The sequence below is a fragment of the Ammospiza caudacuta genome, chromosome Z (assembly GCF_027887145.1).
Source record: "Ammospiza caudacuta isolate bAmmCau1 chromosome Z, bAmmCau1.pri, whole genome shotgun sequence".
NCBI classification, from domain to species: Eukaryota; Metazoa; Chordata; class Aves; order Passeriformes; family Passerellidae; genus Ammospiza; species Ammospiza caudacuta.
The window spans coordinates 5,382,937-5,405,358 of NC_080632.1; the positions used below are offsets into that span (position 1 = coordinate 5,382,937).

Consider the following 22,422-nt stretch of genomic DNA (forward strand, 5'->3'; position numbering starts at 1 on the left):
CTGAGGACAGCTCAACATTCCCACAGCAGGAGCCAGCCCTGGCTTCTTTGGTGCACCTGGTGCTTGGTGAGGCTTGGAAAGGCAGCTCAGCTTCAGGTGCCAAATCCCCTCATGCAGAAAGGCCGTGCATGCCGCATGCACAAACCCCAGTTCTGCTTTCTGAAAGCACCTCTTTGTCTCATGAACAAACAGAAACATCCCAGGGACATGCCTTGGCCTACAGGAGCTACATTTCTTCACCAGTCATAAACAATTGTCTTTTCTAAGCCTTGACATGTACCTTGGTCCACATGAAAATCAAGAGGCACTTGTGTCAGTGGGAGCAGGATCTCACCAGAAAGCCATTCTGCTTAAACCTGGTGTCATTTTCTCTGCTGTTTTGGGCTGCTCATAAATCACATAAGCAGAGCAGGCCTTGTCTGGCACAGGTCATAACTCAAGTCAGGAAATTAGACTGGATTTTTTTGTGGGCAGCAATAACCCACTGTGGCCACTTTCATGCAGCTTATCATGTAAACACCCACAGCATGATGGTCCCTACAGGGCAGTGACTCACAAATGGAAGATATTTACACAATTTCTTTGTCCTTGCTCCATTGGCCCCTTTGGGATGGTATCCAGGTGGGAGAACCTCAGCTGGGGCAGGTGAAATTGGGGAGTTTAAGGACAGCCAGTGAGGTATGCATGCATAACCATAGACACAGCTTTGTCCACAAAGGTTTTCACTGAGGGCTTTGTCCTGGCACCTCCCTCCCAAAAAGGACCTCCTCCATTGCTGAAGATCCTACAGAAGAACAAAGGCATTGAGCCGCCAACCTCTTTGATGGGCTTTTAAGGCAGCTGGGGTATAGCTGACCACCTTCCTTCCTGTGCACCTGTCACTGCTATGGAGGAGATTTACTTTGCCTATTGAACCTACGGAAACTCATCTATGACCTTGGATTTTATCATTTTGAATTGGCACTTTTTGCTTTAACCTAACATTTAATTTTGTTTAATGTGCTTTGTTCTGACATAAGGGGTCCCTCCAGTCTGATGAAGAAATATGTAGCCAGGTTCAAGGGCTAGGACTTAAATTAAAAAAAAAAAAAAAGAATAAAGCCAGAAATAAGATTCACTAGTTCAAGAGAGAGTGCGATTAGCCCCTAGAACAGCATATGGAGGATTGTGTCAAATATTACATCTCTCAATATGTTTCACTGCTGAGGCCAGATATCTGTTGTGGACAAATTTTGTGGTGCTGTCATAATTCTTCATCTCAATAGTGTTTCCTTGAAATGGAATAGGAGAATAATCTCTTTCCCTGTCAGGAAAGGGAAGAAATTTCTATGCCCTGATTTATGGACGAGATCTGGACAGAAGACTCTCCTGGCCTGGACTCTGCCATGACAGCAGTGAGTCCTTCCAAGCTCCCAGAGATCACAAGTTCTCCATCTGGACTTCCAGGTTTTTGCACGACCAAGTATTTCCTACCCTATTAAATAAAAATACAAATTAAATAGCAATAAATACAAATAAATAATCACAATACACCAAAGAGCTACCCACAGATTCTGCCAGGAGAGAGGGACTATCACACTAACACCGAGACTTGCACATCTCATTGTCTGCTAGGGGGATGACGCCTCTGACCAACACTCTGCTATATTGCTGCCCATGCCGGGACAGGAGACACCACAGTTTTCAATCAGTGTCAGCTCCTCCATGCTCTGCAAGTGTGGGGCTTGCTGGAAGAGCCCCAGGATGCTGCCCCGGGCTGCCACGGCTGTCTGCTGCAGGCCTGGCTCTCCCAGGACCTTGACGAGGAAGTTGATGTATCTCATGGCCAGGCGCAGCGTCTCGTTCTTGCTCAGCTTTTTGTCTGGTGGGTGCGTGGGAATGAGCTTCCTCAGCTTGGCAAAGGCACTGTTGACGTTTTGCTGCCTCCACCTCTCCCTGGTGTTGCTGAAGATCTTCCTTGTCATTCTCAAGGTGCTGCAAAGCAAAGGAGATGGTGAGTAAATGCTGAATTTCACACAGGCTGCTTTCTTGCGGCTGCTGTAATTCTGGGACAATGGTAAGCACAGAGTGGTGGTGCTAAACTTCTAATTTTTACCCTCTCTGGCTGGTGTTCTTGTCCTTCATGTTCTTCACAGATTTACCCTAAAGTCATAATCAGAAGTATTAGAGATAGAACCAGATGCCAGAGTTCAGTAAGAACTTCACAAAGGAGGTAAAGGAGTTTAATTTCCTCGAACAAGCATTTGGTGCTGCTACAAGCCCACCTTCTCCTCGGAGCTCCCCTGCAAGAGAATTCCCAACAGACAATGCATTTGTCATCCCACCAGGCTGTGTGAGAGCCACACAGACACTTTGTATGGGGGAAAGCAGGCAGACCCAGTGCAGAACACATTCCTGCTTTCCCAGCCTCATTTCACACCTCCCTGGAGTCTGCACCCAGCTGGCCCAAGCTTGGTGATTCCTGGCTGGAGATAAGCCATGCAGACTTCACCATGGGCCTCCAGAGAGCAGCCAGCCCACACCACAGACATGTGTGACTGTGGTTATTTCTCCAGGGCTGAGCAGTCTGGTTCCCTGCCCAGCCCTCACTGCTGGTGGCAGACACTTTTCACTCTGGCTTCTCCTTTAGCCTCTGAGAAATGCCACAAGTGTGATCAGTACATGGGGGAAAGTGTGATCCCTACCAAGCATGCTGGCATCCCAGACAAAAGCTCTATCCAGTTGTTCCCTGTCTACCCTCACAGAGCCAAGCAAAGGGAGCCTCGTGCCCAGAATGGACCTGGCAAAGAAGAGCACTGAGGCAAGGGGTGCACAGTGATTTTAAATACCATTCACCAGAAAGGCTGCCAAGTTCTTTGTGCTGCCCTAAGCTTTCTCCCACCACCATGGGAAAGTGCTTTCCCTTCCCTCCCACAGCCCTGGAAGAGATAAACTCCTCCATTTCTGAGGCAGCTCTTTATGCCATGGCACGCAGACAGTTGGAGCAGGGAAGAGCTTTCCACAGCCAAGAGACGAAAGGACAAATGTTTCCTTACCCTCTAATGCATGTGAAAACCTCAGCTTTTTATACACATTGGCAAACCCTTCTTTACTGTAGTCCTCTAAAGGGGAGTGGGAAGCAGAGGGAATAGCATCCTTCATGCCCAGGAAGAGGAAACTTTGGGACGACAGCCCAGCTGTGATCCTGCTTCCATCCGAAGCAGCCTTACACCATGTAAGACACTTAGGGTTCACCAAAACATGCAGTAAAAGTCCAAGGGAATAAAGAAACACAAATGTGACTCACAGTTTAATTGGGATGCCCTGTCAGGGAGCCAAGGCAGGGAAGTTCCTGCCCAGCTCCCTCAAGTTCCACAGATCACCAGCTGCCAGGGGAGCACAGCTGCAGCACAGTGAATCCTGTCACAGTTGTGTTCAGAGACCTCTGCTCAGGGGTGCAGCAGAACAGGCACAGCCCTGAACGCTGAAAATGCCTTCTCTCACCGACAACACCTCACATGCTCCTCTTGGCCCTGGCCTTTACACTGGCAACACATTTCTATTTTGGTAGAGGTTTGAAATTACTGTCATACCTCTAGGGCATGAGAAAACTGTCTCATCAAAATGGCCTTGTTTCGTGAAAGGCTCCTTTAAAAAACAAACTCTTTATATTTCAGGTTTCTGAGAGTTTTTCTCCTCTTTTGTAGACTTACATTAAGACTCATTGCTTGATCCAAATGGGGATTAGATCTCTATTTTTATTAATTTTTTAAAATTGTTCTCCTACTCCGTGTATCATTTTTGGTTTGTGCTGTGGGAACAAATCTGCTTGGTGCTTTGCACCTACCTCAGATATGTTGCATGTACCTTTCTGGCCAGAGCAGTGCCACATCAGTGGTACAGATTTAAACACTGCAATGTTTTCAGTGCCCAAGGCAAAACTTTTGCCTTTACAGATTTATTCTTCCAAGCAGCTGCTCAGATCCATGTGAAATGCAGAATGCCACCTGCTTCTTTCTCTGTCCTCTGTTTTGGTGTTTGTGTTGTTGTTTGATTTTTTTTTCCTTTCTTTTTCTTCTGAAGACATACTTATCTGTATAAAAGGTAACATAAGGGAAGTTATTAGTTATTTGGGTTTCCTTGTTCCTTCTGATGGACTGGACTCTATTTTGCCAGGCTTTGGGGCTCTGCACTATAATTCTGCCATGTGGATCGGTTTTTGCTGGGTACCTGTTTACATCTCTTTACAGCTACAAACACCAAGGGTGAGTCTGCCTCTTGTCTTCCTCCTGCTGCAGGCAGCCCCCAGCACAGAGGGCTCCAGGAAAGCAGGTTAACACCCAGCCCTGGTGCTGTGAACGTGCCCTCTGGTCCTGTTAGTGCTGTTATTGGTGGAAAAATAAACCCAGCCTACTCCTTCACTCCAGGCTTCCTTTGTCTCTCCACTCATGCCTCTGGAAAGGACAATGCTACGCTTGTGGTCACAAGCCTTGTCAGCAAACAGATGCCTTTGTGAGAGCAGCTCCTGCTTTGCACTTCAAAAACGTGTGTTTGTATTTCTGACATTTATTTGAGATCAGCAAACAACAGCTCCTTTCCTTTCCCAGCGCCTCCTCTTGCAGGGATAACACTTGGGCAGCTTTGTTTCAGGTGTAAGCCACCTTATATGTCTCTCCACCTTAAATTCTCCTTTCTTTCTTTACTGTGTAGGTTTCCTGTTGTTGTGCTTGGAGTTTCCATTAAAAACATAGCAGAGAAATTATCCTGGTCCAATCCTGCAGTGACTGTAATGTTTCAGCACAGCTTTTTGCTCTAGTCACCTACACATCCCTCAAGTTCTCTGTAACCACAGCACCTTCTAGTTAAAATGCATCTGATTTCCATTTCCTTTGTCTCATTCCCTTCCTTCTTTTCCTTCCTTCTCTCCAACTCTTCTCACCAAACTTGTCTTTCAATGTATCATTTGCAACTTTAGGTCTTTGCTAATTTTGCACAACAAAGCAATGCATTCTTTAGCTTTCTCTGATGCTCTGTATGAAATACACGTCATCTACTTGGTCTGTTTTAAATCTGTGCAGAAATCACCTGTTTGTACAAATAACATGTAGATTTATTGCATTAACCTGCAGGTTTGGACTCTGTATTTTTTCTCACCTTTCCTAACCACAGATTAACAGCCCCACATTTAGCTGAGAATTAAAAATCCGGTAAAACAGCAACTTAAAATCAGGAGGATTAATTCTGCTCTCAGCAATCTAAATCTGGAAGTTTACACCATTTTCACTGCAGGAATTACTTTGAAGGACAACATTTTGCACTGAGGAAAGGATTTAACTCAGGTTAGGAAGGCATGTCCAGAAGTAGGGTGTAAATGGAATTTCACGAGCTAAAGTGCACGTCTGCAACATGTAAAGAGAATTATGCAAAGAAACAAAGGAAAAACAAGCCACCACCACCCACCAAAGAGACAACTGAAGCTCTTTGCACCCCCTGCCTACCCATTTTAAAAATATAAAAATGTGTGGTGGGCGGAACAGTGGCTGTTTCCAACGCAGCCAGACAAAAGACTGAGCGGCGGCGGAGATGAAGATCTCTCCCAGCAGCAGCTCTCACAGGCTCTCCGTGCTAAAGCCTTTCAGGCAATTCAGGCAGCAGCAGAGCAGCAGAGCAGCGTGGGCACAAAGCACATCTCTGCCAGACATTCCCCAGCAAATGGCCCCCGAGCCAGCGGTTAATGTCTGAGCGCTGGCAGGGGACTCGCCGGCAGCCCGGCGTTCAGTCATAATTAGCGGGATGCTATTAACTAAAGATCTTGGGCGAGAAAGTTCCTCCCTCAAGTTATACCTCTGACCTCGGCGAAGTTAAATCCATGCTGAAACTGGCCGCTGGAGACCTGCTCCTGCAAATCTTAATCAGACAGCAGATGCCTGCTGCCACCAAGAATTGGAGTGCTTCTAGCAAACCTGCCGTGCCGCACCATCGCTCCACAGGGGAGACCCGGTGCCTGCTAAAATTGGTTATTTTACACACTGCGCTGAATTTTGTTAAGTCCCCCCAGTCCTTAAGTAAATGGCAACAGAAGAGCAGATGGTTTCCTCTCCCAGGCAGGTGCTTGTGAGCCCGGTCTGCCACGGGGAGCAGAGATTCTCCAGCCATCACTCCTTGCTGCTGAGCTTTGTTCGCTTTGCATCCCTGTGATTTGGGTCGGAGGAGAAAGGGGGGATTCTCAGTTCCCCTCTTCAGTTTCACACAGACCTCAGAGCGTGGCACTCAGCTTCACACAGAGGGCAAGATTGAGCCATGGGTATTACAAGACAAAACAATACCTATTGCTGACATAGGATATCGCTGGCCAGGGGTCTCTGTACAAATCACAAACGGGATGGGACTGCTGTGGAATGCGCCTTGAGCTGTTTTGTTTTTCAGCATCACTCTCATTACATGGCTATGACAATGGGAAGGTGCCAGCAGCTCACATCCCAGGCAGCAGAACAAGAAATTAATGTTACAAATTACTTTATAAGTTTTTTGACCAATCACACAAAGCAAAAGCACATTGACAGTAGTTCTATCCAATCACTACAAGCACATGTATCTTTGGTTAAAACAATGCTTGCTTATTTCAAATACAACACCTGCTTGTGAGCCTTCAAACACAATGCACAGAGCTCCATTATTGAGCTTCAAACTTCTTAATATCTTGCTAGATAAACTTTTCTGTAGCTTAGAGAGTTATTCTAGACAAGTGTTAATACACAGACCATTGTTTTATTTGTCCTTGTTTTTCTACAGTTTAAATAATTTTTCTGCTGACCTATCTCATGGCTGCTGCTTAGCTCTAATTACAGTTCTACTGTCTCTGAGGCCTGCCTTTTGCAGCTTTCCCAAAAACCCTCTGATTTTCTGGATTCCCACAATGGGACTTTTTTTCCCCATTCCCTAGGAGGAATAAACTCACTCCCTGCAGCTTAACCATGCACAGTTTGCTGCTTGGATTTCAGGGACTTTCTTTGGGCTGGGAGGGGAAGGAAGGGCAGAGGGGACAATGCACCCCAGCTTGATGGATTGCAAGAGCAGCAGCTCACCACCAGGTACAGGCTCTTCCCCCAGCTTTCCTCAGCTCATTCTCCCCATTGCTGCCTCCCTGAACCTCAGTGCTGACCCTTCCCAAAGTGCCTCCCACCCAAAATCCCACAGGAGTACCAGTGGACAAGGACACAGAGAGATCTCAGTGCTGAAAGTGAATGCTGGGCTGGCAATCAGAGAGTTGAGCTTCTGTCTGTGTTTCTGTGGTTCCCTTGCCTCAGGCAAATTCCTTTTATTTCCATATTTTCTTTTTATCCCTGCACCTCCTTGACCCTCCTGCTTATTAACCTCTGCAAGGTTTGTGGAAAAAAAATTGTCAAGTGTATGTAAGAATTTGTGTGTTACAGCAGACACAAGCACAGGGTGATTCCTTACACTATCAGTGAACTTCATTTTATTTCAAATAAGGTGTGGGAAGAGGAACTACTTCAGAGTAAACAAGGGCTCCTTTCTCTGCCTCATGCCTCTGTTGGGGGTGTTATGTGACAATCACACCACAGCACACAGGAGAACAGAGCAGCAAAAGCACCGTAAAAACCAGTCCATGCTGACACAGTGATTTACCTTTTTTAGAGCCTTTAAATCTAGGACAAAATGCACACAGCAGAATCCCTGCTCCTGGGAGCCCTCCTGTCTAAGGGCAGCATTTACATGAGCTCTCACAGTCACACTCGTGCTCTCACTGAACCTTTAGAAAAAGGAAATCACCAGAGTCTTCAAAAGCAGCTGTGTGAAGGTCTCAGGACTAAGTCACCCTTCGTGTTTGGGGTTACTACACTGCACATGATCCCAGTTCCAAGGGGCAGCTCTTTCACCTGACCCAGTGCTGCCCCTGGGTTGCTGAGTTTTGAAATCCAGTAGCTCTCCTGGAGGGTTCAGGTCTTCAGCATGGAAGAGCTCTCTGCTTTCTGAGGAAATCAGACTCCACAGCATGCACACTGTGCCATCATGCCCTCTAGGCCTGCCTTGGGAAAGGAAAATCTGCAAAGCAATGAATGGACTGCCACCCAGATGGGGTTTGGGAGAGCACAGAGTATGTGGCCAAGACCTTGAATATAGTGATAAAGATGTAGATCAAGAAAAGGTTTTCACATGGAGTGTAAATGCACTCTGCACATGGGAGTGGGCTTTTTTGGGGTTTGGGGGTTTGTTGTTGTTGTTGGATTTTTTTTTCATGTAGCCCTCTTCTGCTCAATACTTTTATGGCTCTTCGCAGAAAGATGAATTATACCAAAAAAATAAAGAACCCACTCATGGGCTGCAACAGCTTTTGCTAAATGGAGTTTCAGTGCATTGGCAGGGCCATGACAGCTTGCTAAGCTGAAAAAGGAACACTCTGCCAGGTTCAGCTTTTATTTGCTGAAGCTGCACTTGTGCTGTTTTCTGTTCCAGGGAATCTGAGAGTCTCTCTTGGAAAAGTGCTTCTCTGGCCTGAATGACAGTTCCTGTGGGTTTCCTTTAACAACAGTCTCTGCCAAATTAGCAGCCCAAGAACCACAGAGAGACACCCTCACAGTGCTTTAAGGTAAACACAGAGAAGAAAAACAGTTGGGTTCTGTTCCAAGAGTTCTTCAGGTCTCTTTTTTGGTTTTTTATTTTTTTACACACAGACCCAGTGTGCAAAACCCTGTTCCACACTGATGTTTCCCCCACCTCATTGCATCACCCATTCCTGCCCCCCTCTCTCTGGCCTGAGGAGGCAGGAGGGCAGCTGTGAATAGCAGAAAACATTTCCCTGCCTGCGTGTGTAGGGAAATCCACATCTTCCTCCAGGTGAGGAGTGGAACCAGATGCCGCACATCTTACAGCTCAGCAGAGAGCAGCCTGCAGCACCTCACCCTGTTAGAGAGGTTGTTGGGAGCAAAAAGGGGAAAATCCAGCCGATGCAAAGGACATTTGCATCAGGGAGAATGTAGATATTTATTGTGTTTGGACGTGGCCCCCAAACAATATTTAGATCATCCCTGCCTCAGCCACCTGTGTTTAGTCCACAGATTTCCTGCCTGGCATGCTGGCTCCATGAGCACAACATTCCCTGGATCACCTGCTCATATCACAACTACCTTAAAGGTTTATGTAAGCAGGCAGCAAAAACCAAGCTGCCTTTATCTTCTGGGGTTTTTCCTGGTTTTCTGGTTTTTTTTCTGGTTGGTTAGCTTTGTGGTTCATTGTTTGTTTGGCCTTTATTTTTTCTCTTTTTTTTTTTTTTTTTGTATCTGTGTGAAATAATATAGAAATGCCTGGTGGGAAAAGATTCTGAAAACAAAATATTGTCCTGTAGTGTTACAAGGAAATTAGGAAGAATAGGGATAGCTACTTCAAAAAACGTGCATGTTTTGCTGTTTATTAAGTTTCTCAAAAAATTGTTTTATGCAGAAGGCTACCCCTGGAAATAGAAACATGTTTTATATTGGCAGTTTCAAAAGTTTTGTCACAAATCTGAGAGTTACTAATATTCAACAGGAAAAGTGAAATTTTTTTAAATGTTAAGCTTTTCCTCCTAAGTGCACTCTTGAACTGCAGAAAATTCAAATGCCTATATATTTTATGTCTGCATCAACTGTAACCCAGATGACCAGTAAAGTATGGGGATATTTTTAAATGTGTGTGGATTCGGAATTTAAAACTTATTCCTTACACTTTTACCTGTTGACACTGAATTTCTACACAGTCTAGTGAGTAATTAGTACATGATTATTTGTGCTTTTGCAAGGAATTTGTTTTAAATATCGAACAGCATTGGAGAATTCACTTCGGTTTTATTTCTAAACTCAGGGAATCTATGATGCTCTGTCTAATCCTTTTGCACCAGCACAATAACTCTGAATTACAGCAGCTTGCAGTGCTATAAATGAGTTTGCCTAATGTGCAATTATACAGCTATAAGAAAATCTAGGAATAGATAAGAGCAGTGATTATAAGATCACTTTCGTTACCTCCACATCTCACCACCAACATTTCTCTCAAAAGCACTAAAACAAATCAATATTTTCTTCTGGTAAGGTCTGACTCACTGAGTCCGTGAGGGGAGTAGGAATTCGGAAAGTTCAGGTACAAACTGTCTCTTCACTTGACGAAGTGCAGCCACCTCTAAGTGGCTCTTTGTCAGATGAGATGCCTTACTCTTAAATTTTTTTGATGACAAGAACCAGAGGTGCCACAATAAAAATCCAGAGAACTGGTAAAAGGCCACTGCAGAAATCCCTTCCTTTTAGGATATTCCCCGCTCCAAGGGGAAATTTTGGCTTCCCTAAGAAAGCTGCAAGACAAGCCCAAAAGAGGGGAGGATAGCTGTAAAGAGAAGAGGCCATTCACTTACTTTTCTGCTATTTGTGCCTCTGGAAACCTGGTCAGGGGCGAACAGGCAGCAAAACCAGGAGCTTGCTGTGATTCTTTCCCGGCTGCTTTTCCAGTGCCTGCCCACGGAGCTGGCTCTTGCTGGAGTCAGCCTAGCGCTGGTCCCGGCTGCCTCATTTATAGAGTAGCAGTTCCTTTGTCTGGCGCGTGTCACCACTAGTCCTGGCAATCCAGGGAGCTTGTTTTGCATCTCCCAGGAGATGCTCTCTCTGTCCTGCCTCCTCTCTGCTTGCCACATGCCCCCCCTGCCCTTCTCTGGTAGCTGGAACCATCCTTGCCAGCTTTAGTCACTTGTCTCAGTGACTCTGGCTAGAACTTTGCAGGAAAGGATGGAGCCATCTTTAGTAATAGTCTAATTTTCCCCTCTTTTTCCTCCTCTGTTTGAGGACATTTAAAAAGAAAAATTACTTATTTATCCAGTTCTGGCAATGTCAGTGTTTCCAGAAGCAGAGATGGCTCTCTCAAAAGCCCTCCTGAGGAACAGGCTGGGAGTGTTTATTGCACTCCCAAGCAGGAGGAAGCTCCTGCTCTGCTCTGACAGAATGTGAGGTCACATTCTGGGGGGATGAAAATGTGCAGACCAGTGGATCCTGCCCTCCCTCTCACTTGGAGTCACAGCTGGCACCTTCTGCAGGCAGAGGACAGTGACAGCTGCTGCTGCTGCCCCTCTGCCTCACTCTGTGTGGCAGCAGGAGGTGAATTCACACTTCTTCCAACCTGCCCTTCACTCCAGGGCACTGGAGGGTTAACCCATGCTTTTACAGCAAAGATGAGCCAGCTCTATACCCCTGTGGCCAAGATGTAGGGTCAGTGAAACACAGACTTGTCTTCCATTGCTGGGGTGTCCCCAAAGCTTCCTCTCCATTGCTGGGGTGTCCCTAAAGCTTCCTCTCTGAGCAAGGACAACGGGCAGCAAGGTGACATCTGAGTGCAAAACCCAAAACCTGCAGGTTTATAACCCCACCCCAGTTGTGTCTGTGTCCGTGACAGGGACTGGTCCACCCAGCCTCACCCCTGCCCTGGGTAACCACTCATTTATAGGTCATTTATAGGTATTTATGGGTCATTTATAGGTCAAACACTGGCACAGGCTGCCCAGAAAGGTGAGGGCTGCTCCATCCCTGGAAACAGTCAAGGTCCCTTTGGATGAGGCACTGAGCAACCTGATCTAATTGAAGATATTGCTCAGGGCAGGGTGGTTGGACTAGGTGGCCTTTAAATGTTCTTTCCAGCCCAAACCAGTCTTTATTTCTATGAAAAGAGTCATAAATTGCCCCAAGCACAGGCCAGCTACCCTTACTGCAACCATACAGATCCTTTGGGACCCATCCAATCCTTTCTGCTCCTCCATCCACTTCTCCATTAAGTGCTGGGAATTTGCTTTGGACGAACTTGAGAGCAAATAGGGAGAAAAACAGGAAGATACCCGTTTATGCCCGGGAGAAGGAAATATCCTGGGGATACCAAGGAGAACAAGGGGTGGGGAAGAAGAAGCCCCAGCTCACCACCCCACTTTCGTGGGTCAGGAAAACTCCTGCGCCCAGGATGAGCAGCTCCAGGAGCACTGCACCACTCCTTCCCTCTGCCAGCTCCCAGAAAAGCTCAGCTGCTTCCCAGACCAGCAACACGGCTCAGCAGCGCTCGCCTATTGGGTTTGCAGCAGCGCTGAGGATGTTCCAGCAGGCGGATTGCCCCCTGAATATTTACAAGGCAGCAGTGGAACGATGCTGTGGCTCCCTCCGCAGAGAATGAGCCGCGGGTCCCTGCCAGGGCAGGGCTGCTCCCTGCAGAACTCGAGCGGAGGTTCAGCCCTTTCACACGGTAAATTAACAGTGGCACTACAGCCTGAAAGCTGTGTCAACCGCTTCATTTAGCACAAGTGTTATGTTAACTAAAGGCCCTATTCCGGAGGGGCCTTTGGCCTCACAGAAGCCTAATTTCCATGTAATTTACATTGGAGAGTTGGAGAGTGGCCCTCCTCTCTGTTACCTCCTCCAGCCTATCATGTTCCCAAAACCTGCCCTGAGATGCTCCGGGCAGAAGTAGGGGAGGAGGCTTGCAGGTCCAGAAAGGGAAGGGAACTGAAGCTCCTGATGCCTAATTGCTTCGATACTCCACTGCCAAGAGCTTTCAAAACCTGTCCAGAAAAAGCACCACAACCAGGAAAGCAAACAAACTAACAATGGTTATTTCAAACAGTTTGCCAAATATTTTTAAACAAACAAAACTGAGTCATGCCTTTTTTCACCAAAATGCGCAAGCACTTGTGGGAATGTTTCAAATTTCCAAAAGCCAAGCTAAGGCTATCATCAGTACTTGCCCTGACTGTCAGCTTGTGCACCCTCCTGTTTCTACAAGGAACAGTCAACCCAGAAAGCTTACAAAGCCTGCAATTATAGCAAACAAATATCACTAAATACTCTTCCTTTAATAAATTTTAAAATATTCATGTTTTAATGTGACGGTGTTTGCAGGGGTCTTAGGATGAGGGGAGAGATGAGAATCTGACTCCATATTTCAGAAGGCTTGATTTATTATTTTATGATATATATTACATTAAAACTATACAAAAAGAATAGAAGAAAGGATTTCCTCAGAAGGCTAGCTAAGAATAGAAAAGGAAAGAAAGAATGATAACAAAGGTTTGTGTCTCAGACAGAGAGTCTGAGCCAGCTGACTGTGATTGTCCATTAATTAGAGACAACCACATGAGCCCAATCACAGATGCACCTGTTGCATTCCACAGCAGCAGATAATCAATGTTTACATTTTGTAAACACTTTTTGCATTTTTTGCAAGCTTTTACTTCATTGACTGTTCCCCAAGAAATTAAAACCCACAATGGTCCCACATATCCTCTCCTTGCAGGGAGAGGAGTAGGATGCACTGTTTTTCATCCCCACTCATGCATCCACACAGGAGAGGATGCAAATGTGACAGAACTTTCTCCTGCACTGCTGGGGCACCCCAGGACCTACTGGCAGGCACTGGGCAGGAGGTCCCAGCTGCAGAGCCAGCACTGGTGAGATGGCACAGGGCTGCTGACATTTACACCAGCTTTAAGGGTCTTTTTCATGCTGTCAAAATGCTCTGAAGGGGTCTTACATCAGGGTCTGCTTCACTGTGTCCTTATTAAGTTTCGTATTGAGCTGTGATTACTTGGCACCCATGAACCACACCAGTCTTATCCATCTTCCTCTCCATCCTTGTCAGTGGCCTGGCAGCAGGGGGAACACATTACAATCCATCCCTGCAGTCCTGGCTTTACTTTTCCACAGACCAGGATAGTGCAGCTCAGCCAGGAACAAGCGCTGTGCGAGCAACATTGCACCCAGGGCTTGCTCCTCCTCACAAAAATCTCTGCTGGGATGCACCCTAACAGTTTCCCTGGAGTCTGGGGCAATTCTTTACCTGCAACAGGTCTGGTTTTCAGCAGCCACCTGTCACCAGTTCATGGAAATTGAGGGGACACCAAATGGATTTTGTGAGGTGTGATGTTAGCAGGTGACTTCAGCCTCCTCACCTCTGCACCACAGGAACTGTCTGACCTGGGGGGAGCAGCAGACTGAATGCTCTGTCTTAGGAACTTAGGAAGTCACACATTTGTGGGACACCATTTTGAAGAGGACAAGAACATGTGGGTGGCTGCAGAGTGTGAGCATCTCAAAACCAGGCCTCTTTCTGAACTCCAGCATGCCAGGATTAAAATTCCAGCCCCTGAAACAAACCAGGGGTAAAACCCTGGTTGTTCCTTTTCCTAAAAGAAAGAAAAGCTGTTTCTGACTGTGTGGTAGGCCAGCAGGAGCAAAAGGCTTCATCCTGCTGCACAACTTCCAGAGCCAAGAGAAGCCTCTCCAAGAAAGAGTGATAGTCAGATGGGCAAACAAATGTTTATGGCTCCCACTGGGCAAGACCTCAAACTCTGTCTCCCTCCAGCAAAACTCTTACTTGCAAGTGGCCAGGATATAGCAGAGAACCCTGCCTAAATACAAGCAGAGATTTCAAAGGATGGGCCTGGATTTGAGTAACTTTTTCTGCCTTGTGAGGTGACCCAGGTGAGCCTGATGAAAGCAGCAGACACAGTGATGGGCAGCAGAAGGACAGAGAGAGGCTGCAAACCCACAGCTGAGTTATCACTGTGACTTCAGAGCCCTTCTCTACATATGGGAACAATAAGGAACAATTACTCACATCTGGGCTCCTGCCCTTTAAAATAATAATTTAGATTAATAGATTTTGAGTATATTGAGCTGGAAGAGGCTGCTTGAGGTTCAGAATGGCAGCTGCAGGCAGACTGCTGAAATATTAAACTTTCATCATCTAGAGCTTTTCCGTGGCATTTTGAATCTCTTATTAGTGTTAACAAAACGCATCAGGAGGTGCTTTAAATTCTGGCCACACTTTCTGGCTTAATTCCAGAAGCCAAAAATCTCCTCCTTTTTAACGCTGAAACTTGCTGATAGCATTGAAGAAAATGTTTAGCCACAGAATAAAGAGACTGAAAACCTAATGTGCCTCTAAACCTTTTCACTAGGAGCAAGGGGAGAGACAAACAGCTCATTTTCCACTTGACACAGATGCACCTCGACATTAAAAGTTATTGGAAATCACCTAAAATAGAGGAAAACAAGTCAGGCATCTGAAAGGATAAGCAGCTGCCACTTTCAGGGGCACACAATGTGGAGCTCAGCCAGGTTGCATGCAGCAGTAAGGCACCCACACCAGCATCACTCAAAACAGGGATTAAAAGAAATGTGAAGTTGAATTTAATACAATCTTTCTGACAAGACTAAAAGCCCCAAAGGTCTTTACCATAGATGCACCTTCTACAACAAACTTACAATTAATGACAAAAAGTTGTCAAGAGACCAAGAGCTTTCATTTCCAGTCTGACTTCATGCAAAACCCTCAACCCCCAGCCATTTGGATTTTATGTGCTGGGGATTCCAAGATTTTCCAGAGTCTGGCAAGTCCTCTTCCTTCATGTACAACTCTTTGGATCCATGTAGCTTGCTCTCTGAGGTGAACTCTTGTAACAAAGGAGGGAATTTGCTCTGAATCTCTCTAACACCCCTTAGTGTAGCTTGCTGCATGGGAATGGCTGAGGTTGAAATCCTCAAAGGAGAGGTCCCAGGTTTGGTGCCTGGGGCTGCTCCTCTTACAGCTGTGCATGTGTGTGCAGAGGGACACTCCTGAAGCCAGTCTTTCAGGAGTTCACTATGATTTTACAGTTCAACTCATATAGAAAAAACAGGTGTACACACTATCCTAATTCTTGAAGGTAGCTTTCTTCCTTCACTTTTAAAGTTACTCCATCCAATTATTTTGCTGAATTGTGAATGTATGCCAATATTGCTGCCTTGATGGTGGAGAGATGATATAGCTTCAAGTTTCATTTTCAATGGTTTTGTTAAGTTGTTTTAAGTACTTTCTTATCATTTTTTATCAATTTTGATCACTACTTTTTAAAGTATATCTGTACTTCAGATGCTCAGCTGGTGCAAAGGGATGAACTTTCATCAGTTATTACAGAACAGTGCTGATTTGCAGCCTGCAGGAATCAACCCATTACTCTTTCAATTCACCTGTATTCCATCCCATGACCATGCTAAACACCCCTTTACTTCCCACGGCCACTACAGGAGCCAAGGGCAGACAGAGAAAGGAAGACAAAATTTAGACAAAATTCCTATTGCACAGGTGAGAACTGTGCAAGATGCATATCTGATTGCCTGCATTTTCAAAATAATTTCTCAAGGTCAGGCAGTATCACCAGCCAGGGTCTGTGTACAAATCACAAATGGGATGGGACTGCAGAGGAACATGGCTTGAGCTGTTTTGTTTTCCAGCATCAGTCTCATTACATGGTTATGACAATGGGCAGATGCCAGCAGCTCACATCCCAGGCAGCAGAACAAGAAATTAATGTTACAACTCACTTTATAAGTTTTTTGACCAGTCACACAAAGCAAAAGCACATTGACAGTAGTTCTATCCAACCACTGTAAGCACAGGTACCTTTGGTTAAACAATGTTTGCTTATTTCAAATACAATACCTGCTGGTAAGCCTTAGAACACAATGCACAGATCTCCATTATTAAGCTTCAAACTTCCTAATATCTTGCTAGATAAACTTTTCTGTAGCTTGGAGAGCTATTCTGACAAGCATTAATACACAGACCATTGTTTTATTTGTCCTTGTTTTCTACTTTTTAAATAATTTTTCTGCTGACCTATCTCATGACTGCTGCTGAGCTTTAATCACAGTTCTGCTGTCCCTGAGGCCTTTTGCAGCTTTCCCAAAACTCTCTGATTTTGTGGATTCCCGCAAGGCAGAAGGTCCTCATAGTTTGCACCGGGGTGTTCATTTTCCCGGCCTGGCCATGGATATTGTTCCTGCAGAGCTCCTGTCCCAGCCTCTCACCCCACAGCCCAGGGAAGCAGCTCCACTGGCACCAGAGAGGTCCCTTGTGTACACACCAGTGTGTCCCCACCCCACCTGTGTCTGTCCCCCGAGCCCATGGGACCCTGATGTGCTCTGTGACCTGCTGGACCCATCAAACCTGCAGGATATGAAACCTGTGTGGACAAATTTTAAACAGCCCTCAAATTTTAAACAGACATTTTTGCTTACACTGAGTGGAAAAGGTGTAAATATCAGAAAGTGTGTTCAATAATGAAGAAAGGCTGGGGAGAAAACTCACAGGGCCACCTGTGAGTATCAAAATTCCAGTGCAAAGCCCTGGTTGTACCTGCCACAACAGAGGCAGCCTCACCCTTGTCACAAACAAATTGCTTTTATTCAGGAGCACCTAACCCACAAATGCAGCTCAGCTTGGTTTTCAGGGCCATTTTCAGTGAGCACACAAAGAATTAACAAGCTCTCAGCTCCTCTGTTTTATTACGACTGACCCCTTGCCTTCTCCAGCTTTCTAGTCCAGTTGGTAAAAAAAATACCCTCAGTTCTCAGTGGATGGAAAACGTGACAGCCTCAGGGACCTCAGAGAGTGAGAGCCACAAACCACATTCTGAGCAAAGGTCAGACCTGGGGAAGGTGCTGGTGTGGCTGCTGGGGCTCCTGGCCTGTGTTTCAGGAAGACACAAGTCTGTGCTAAGCCCAGAGCCAGAGGTGGGGATTACTTTGCCTGCACTAAAGCACAGGAGAAAGTCTGGGCCAATACAAGTCCAGGCTTTGCAGGCACAGATCATTTTTGGCAAGCTGTCCCTTCCTTCAGTTTTGTCCCTGTGCTCAGGGGCTGAGTCCAGGCTGGGGACAGCATCTCTCAGCCAAGCCTTGTTTGAGCTGCTGGGCTCTCCTCCACGGTGAATGAAAAAACTCATATCACAAGTGCAAAGTGGCAGGCAGGAATCACAGAATAAGGTGAGTTGGAAGGGACCCTCAAGGATCATCAGCCCAACAAACCCTGGGCCTGCCCAGCTCTGTCCCCACCATGTGCCTGAGGGCATTGTCCAAACATTCCTGGTCTCTGTGCTCCAAGGAGGTTGGGGATGCTCTTCCAGCACACCAGAGGCCCATCCTAGGGCAAATTGCTCCAGGAAGGCACCATCACTGCCCTGCCCAGCCCAGCACCCAGGCACTGCTCACAGGGAGCACCCACTCCTGGCCTTTGGCCTCCTGGTGTCCCCCACTGCTTGGCCAGGGCAGAACGCCTGCCTGTCTGCATGGAAACAAAGCCCTGCTCCCCTGCTCCTCACCCCAGCACCCTCTGCCCACCCCCTTTTCAGCAGCGCTGCCTTTTTGCAGTTTAAATGTTCCTTTTTAGAGTGCCTTTTATTTCCAGCTTGGAGAGCAGCGGGGATGAGAGATGGGATAGGGATGCTGAAGTAGTAATTTACATAATCTGATTAACAGAGGATTATCCAATGGCTGCTGAACAGCCTTAGTGTGCTTGAGCTAAAAACCTTACTATTCATTGCTCTCACCACCCTGCAGGGCGGCTGCACCTGCAGCACCAGCTAATACTCTCCTGGGGACTTCAAGGAAGGAGAAAAGCAGGGGCATATTTTTATTATTATCCGGGGGAGGGTTGAGGAGCTGCAGCTCCTTGTGTGCAGCCCCTAATTGATCTGTCTGCATTAGTCACCAGGAAGATGAAATGAAAGCTGAGCCAGTTGGCATTATCTGGAACAGGCATCACCTTTGAAAAGGGACAGCCTGCGTGGCTCCTCCCTGTGGCCAGTTCCGAGGGGCCCATCCTGACCTGCTGTGAGAGGAGCTGGGTGGAAGGGTCCTGCACATGAAAGGACCTGAAGCACAATTTCGCCTGTGCCTTGCTCAAACCAGGCCCAGCCCTTACTCTGCGACCTTCAGGATCATCAAGCCCAGGCATTAATTGCCAAGCCCACCATTAAACACAGAATCACAGAATCACAGAAATTCAAGGCTGGAAGAGACCTATAAGATCATCAAGTCCAACCCATGTTCTAACAATTCAACTAGATCACATCAACACAACAACACATCCCTAAGTGACTGATCTGCATGTCTTTTATATCCCTCCAGGGATGGTGATTCCACCCTTTCCATTGGCAGCCTGTTTCCAGTGCTTGACAAAGCTCTCAGAGGACAAATTTTTCCTGGTATCCAGTCTAAATCTCCCCTGGCACAACTTAAGGCTGTTTCCTCTTGTCCTGTCACCTGGGAGAGGAGATCAATCCCCACCTTGCTACCTTCCAGGTAATTGAAAGAAAAATTCCCAAACCTCCCACCCAAAACCTCCTTTTCTCCAGGCTAAATGATTCCAGTTCTCATAGTGGAGAGCTGAAAACCCACCTGAAACAATTCAGCAGGCAGGATGAAATAAAACCAATCTGGAAGGACAGATAAGTGCCACAGGTCCTTTAACACACTGCAAACTCAGCACCACATCAGGGCATCCACTGGGGCTGAGTCCAGAAGGAATTCCCAGAAGGAATAGGAGGTGGGTGGAATTCAGGCCCTGGCAAGGCAAGGTGCATTCAGCATCTGCTGGTTGCAACAGAAGCACCCCAAGCATCCACCCGTGATGAAGGGTTGCAACCCCAAACTGAGAAACACATGAACTCTAGAATGGAAAGAACTGGGGACACAGAGATCTTCAGCTCAGGAGAAAAACCAGACACTGTGAGCTGGGCCCTCCTGCACACGTTCTCATCAAAACCAGGGAAAGAGGAATAATTTGGATATTTATTTTTTCCTCCATTATACAGAGGGACATCTGCAAGGCAGGCAACTATAAAGGGTTTGGAACATTCCAAGGATACTAAAACTGGACTTCCTAGAAGAAAAGAGACACAAAACCAAATTTAATCCTTGCCTCACTCCACCCTCTCCACCAGTAGAAATGCTGCAATATAATCACCCAAGACTAATTGTGAGTCTTTGTTTCCAGGAGCACACTCCATCCTCACAGCAAGGTCGGGAGATGCTTTACATATTCCCTGGTGACTCAGACTGCTGCATTTGTCTCTGAAGACCTGCCTGACAGCTGCCACTCACAGGCACCACCTAAACAGATTTGCAGCTCAGTGTGTCCTCCCCTCACTCCTGCCCACTCCTGTGTGAATGAACAAAGGAACATGGTGGCCCAGCAAAGCAGGCTAGTTGCAGAGTGTTGTGAAGTCATCCTGCCTGTTTGCTTATCTAAATTTTCCTCCTCTTCTCAACTCAAGAAGGGGAAATGCTTCTGACTTGGGGGTAAAAACCACAAGAACAAAGAAGAGAACACCAGGGGACAGATACATTGTGTGTGCACAGCCATCACCACTGAGTGGGTTGGGTTTTTTCAAGGAGCTGTGACACAGAGAAATGTCCTTTCCCCGTTCAGCCCTCAGTGCTGCCTGGAAATGATGAGTCCTGCCAGCTGCTGGCTGACCTGCCAGGCTGGACAGCAACTGCACCTGTCCAACAAGGTGCTCAAGGTGTCCATGGCAGTGGCATCTCCGTGCTCCTCTCCATGGCCAAGATATTCCCATGCTTTGGTGTAATTAATATTCCTGGGTTTAGGAGTTAAGTAGCATCTACAGAAAGGGATAACACTGCATCCTGGGGTAGACAAGCTCTCCTGCTTTGAGAAAGATAATCTCTGTTGCTAAACTAATCCTTCATGCTGGCATCTTCCCAGATGCCAAGAGGAACGAGAAGCTGACAGCAACCCCACTAGAATTTCTCAGTGCCATGTGCTGTGGGAAACCTATTCCCTGCAGAGCCTCATTTTTCTGTACAGCTGTACCTCTGTGAGGCCTCCTTACACCTCATGATGGTTTAATCTAGACCCTTGTCTCCTGATCAGAAAAGCACTCAAACTGGCAAAATGGATGTGAGAGGAACTTGTAGGTGCTGGTGGGTAAAAGTCAGGCCCCTTCTTCACCAGGTCTTGTCACTTCAGTACAAGAATTGAAGGGCTAGGACCCAGTGCAGATCATCTGGCATCTCATGGTGTCCCAGGAAAGGAGAACATTTCCAGAGATCACAGAGACAGCAGAGACAACAGCAGCATCTGTTTACTCTGTCCTGTGTTCCCAGAGAGGGACTTTTATATATATTCCCCAGAGGCTCAGCAACCAGAACAAAAACATTTCCTCACAGCTGCTATTACCTTTTTTCCATGCTTCTGCCTCCAGAAAAAGCAGCAGAGCTATTTAGCTGCCATCCATTCCCCAGGCACACAAACTTGACCCATATGAGGCACAGAAAATACACAGACAGCACAAACAGAATCAAGGGGGAAAAAAAACCTTCTCCTGAGCAGCGGGCACATTTCTCACAATAAATCTTCAACATACAAATAGCAGCAGCAGCAGCAGCTCCTCCCCAGCAGACAGCAGGCCAAGTTATGGAGCAAAAATCACTCCAAGGAAACACATTCAAAATTCAGGATCTAGGTGTGCTTAGTGGTGAGGGGAAGGGATGGATCTTGTGAGGAGGTTGTGCTACTCCAGCTTTAGGTGTCAGCTTAGACATTGGCCGTTCTCAGAAAGGTGCAACAAACCAGGGGCTCTTCCCTTTCCCCCTTGCCCAGCCCTGCCCTGGGCCCCTCCCTGTGCAGCTGAACAACTCTTTGGGAGCCCAGGACAGCTTAGCTCGGGGGCCCTGCGTTATTTATGAGTTTGGAAATCAGAGCCCTTTGCTTCACTGCCAGTAAATGGCAGCGATTGGGAGGAGGTGGGGCAGGGGGGGAAGGCTTGTGTGCAGCTCTTCATTCTCTGCTCCTTATGAAAAGGGAATCACTCCAGCTAACTGGCCCATGGAGATAAGGATTTCAGACAATCTGCATTAGCCTGATAAGCCAGGTTTGCATTTCATAAAGATGGTTTGTTAAGAACCTCGGTAAAATAAAATACAGTCAGGAGGGCTTATCAGCACAACTCATTTCCACCCGCACCACTCTGCCTGTCAGCGCTGACATTTCTTTTCCCCCCCCCTATAAATTAAGGTCCCTGCTTGTGTCCCGGGTCTCTGGATGGAACACGGACCAGGAGCAGTGGGGGAGGGCTGGGAATAGCCTGAAACCTCCCAGCTATGACTGGTCACTGTTAGAGCTGTGGTGCTGATCCACAGGGTGTGCGTGGGTTGGATTTGCCCTCTCCAAGGCATCAGCAGCCTTCCTTCTTTGCACCAGTGAAGGATCAGAACAGGGAAAAGGAGTTTATATTTCCCTCTATTTCATGTTTTCCCACTTCCTCATGATGCCTCAGGTTTTGGCCTTTATGTCTTTCAGATTCTGTGCTGCTTTAGTTCTGAGTTTCACACAAGGGGATGGTAAGCTCTGAGCACAGCAGGGAGACAAAACAGTTCCTGCTCTAGCTGGGCACCAAGGACAAATGATCCAAATCTCAGCCCAGGAGCACAAACAGCAGTGGACTGAAGAGAGAAAAAGAAGAAGCATGGGACTTCATGGGCTAAAGCTGGAATTGGACAAATAACTGCAACATGCAAATAGAGCAGAACTTATCAAAGTGAGAGACCCCGTGACTGGCCCTGCATTTTGTGACCATTT

The 22,422-nt window shown here is 46.7% G+C and overlaps 1 protein-coding gene across 1 annotated transcript; it reads right to left on the reverse strand.

The window, feature by feature from the left end:
- Positions 1-1,610: 1,610 nt before the first annotated feature.
- On the reverse strand, positions 1,611-3,855 carry TAL2 (TAL bHLH transcription factor 2). The gene is made up of 2 exons (XM_058824277.1): positions 3,827-3,855; positions 1,611-1,974 (listed from the first exon to the last, which is right to left on the reverse strand). Exon 2 carries the CDS (start codon positions 1,962-1,964, stop codon positions 1,611-1,613), a length of 354 nt encoding a protein of 117 aa, XP_058680260.1. The 5' UTR covers positions 1,965-1,974; positions 3,827-3,855.
- Positions 3,856-22,422: the final 18,567 nt, after the last annotated feature.

Bases quoted from the DNA above. Each gene is read 5' to 3' on its own strand.
- TAL2 (XM_058824277.1), bottom strand. From the start codon at position 1,964: ATGACAAGGAAGATCTTCAGCAACACCAGGGAGAGGTGGAGGCAGCAA.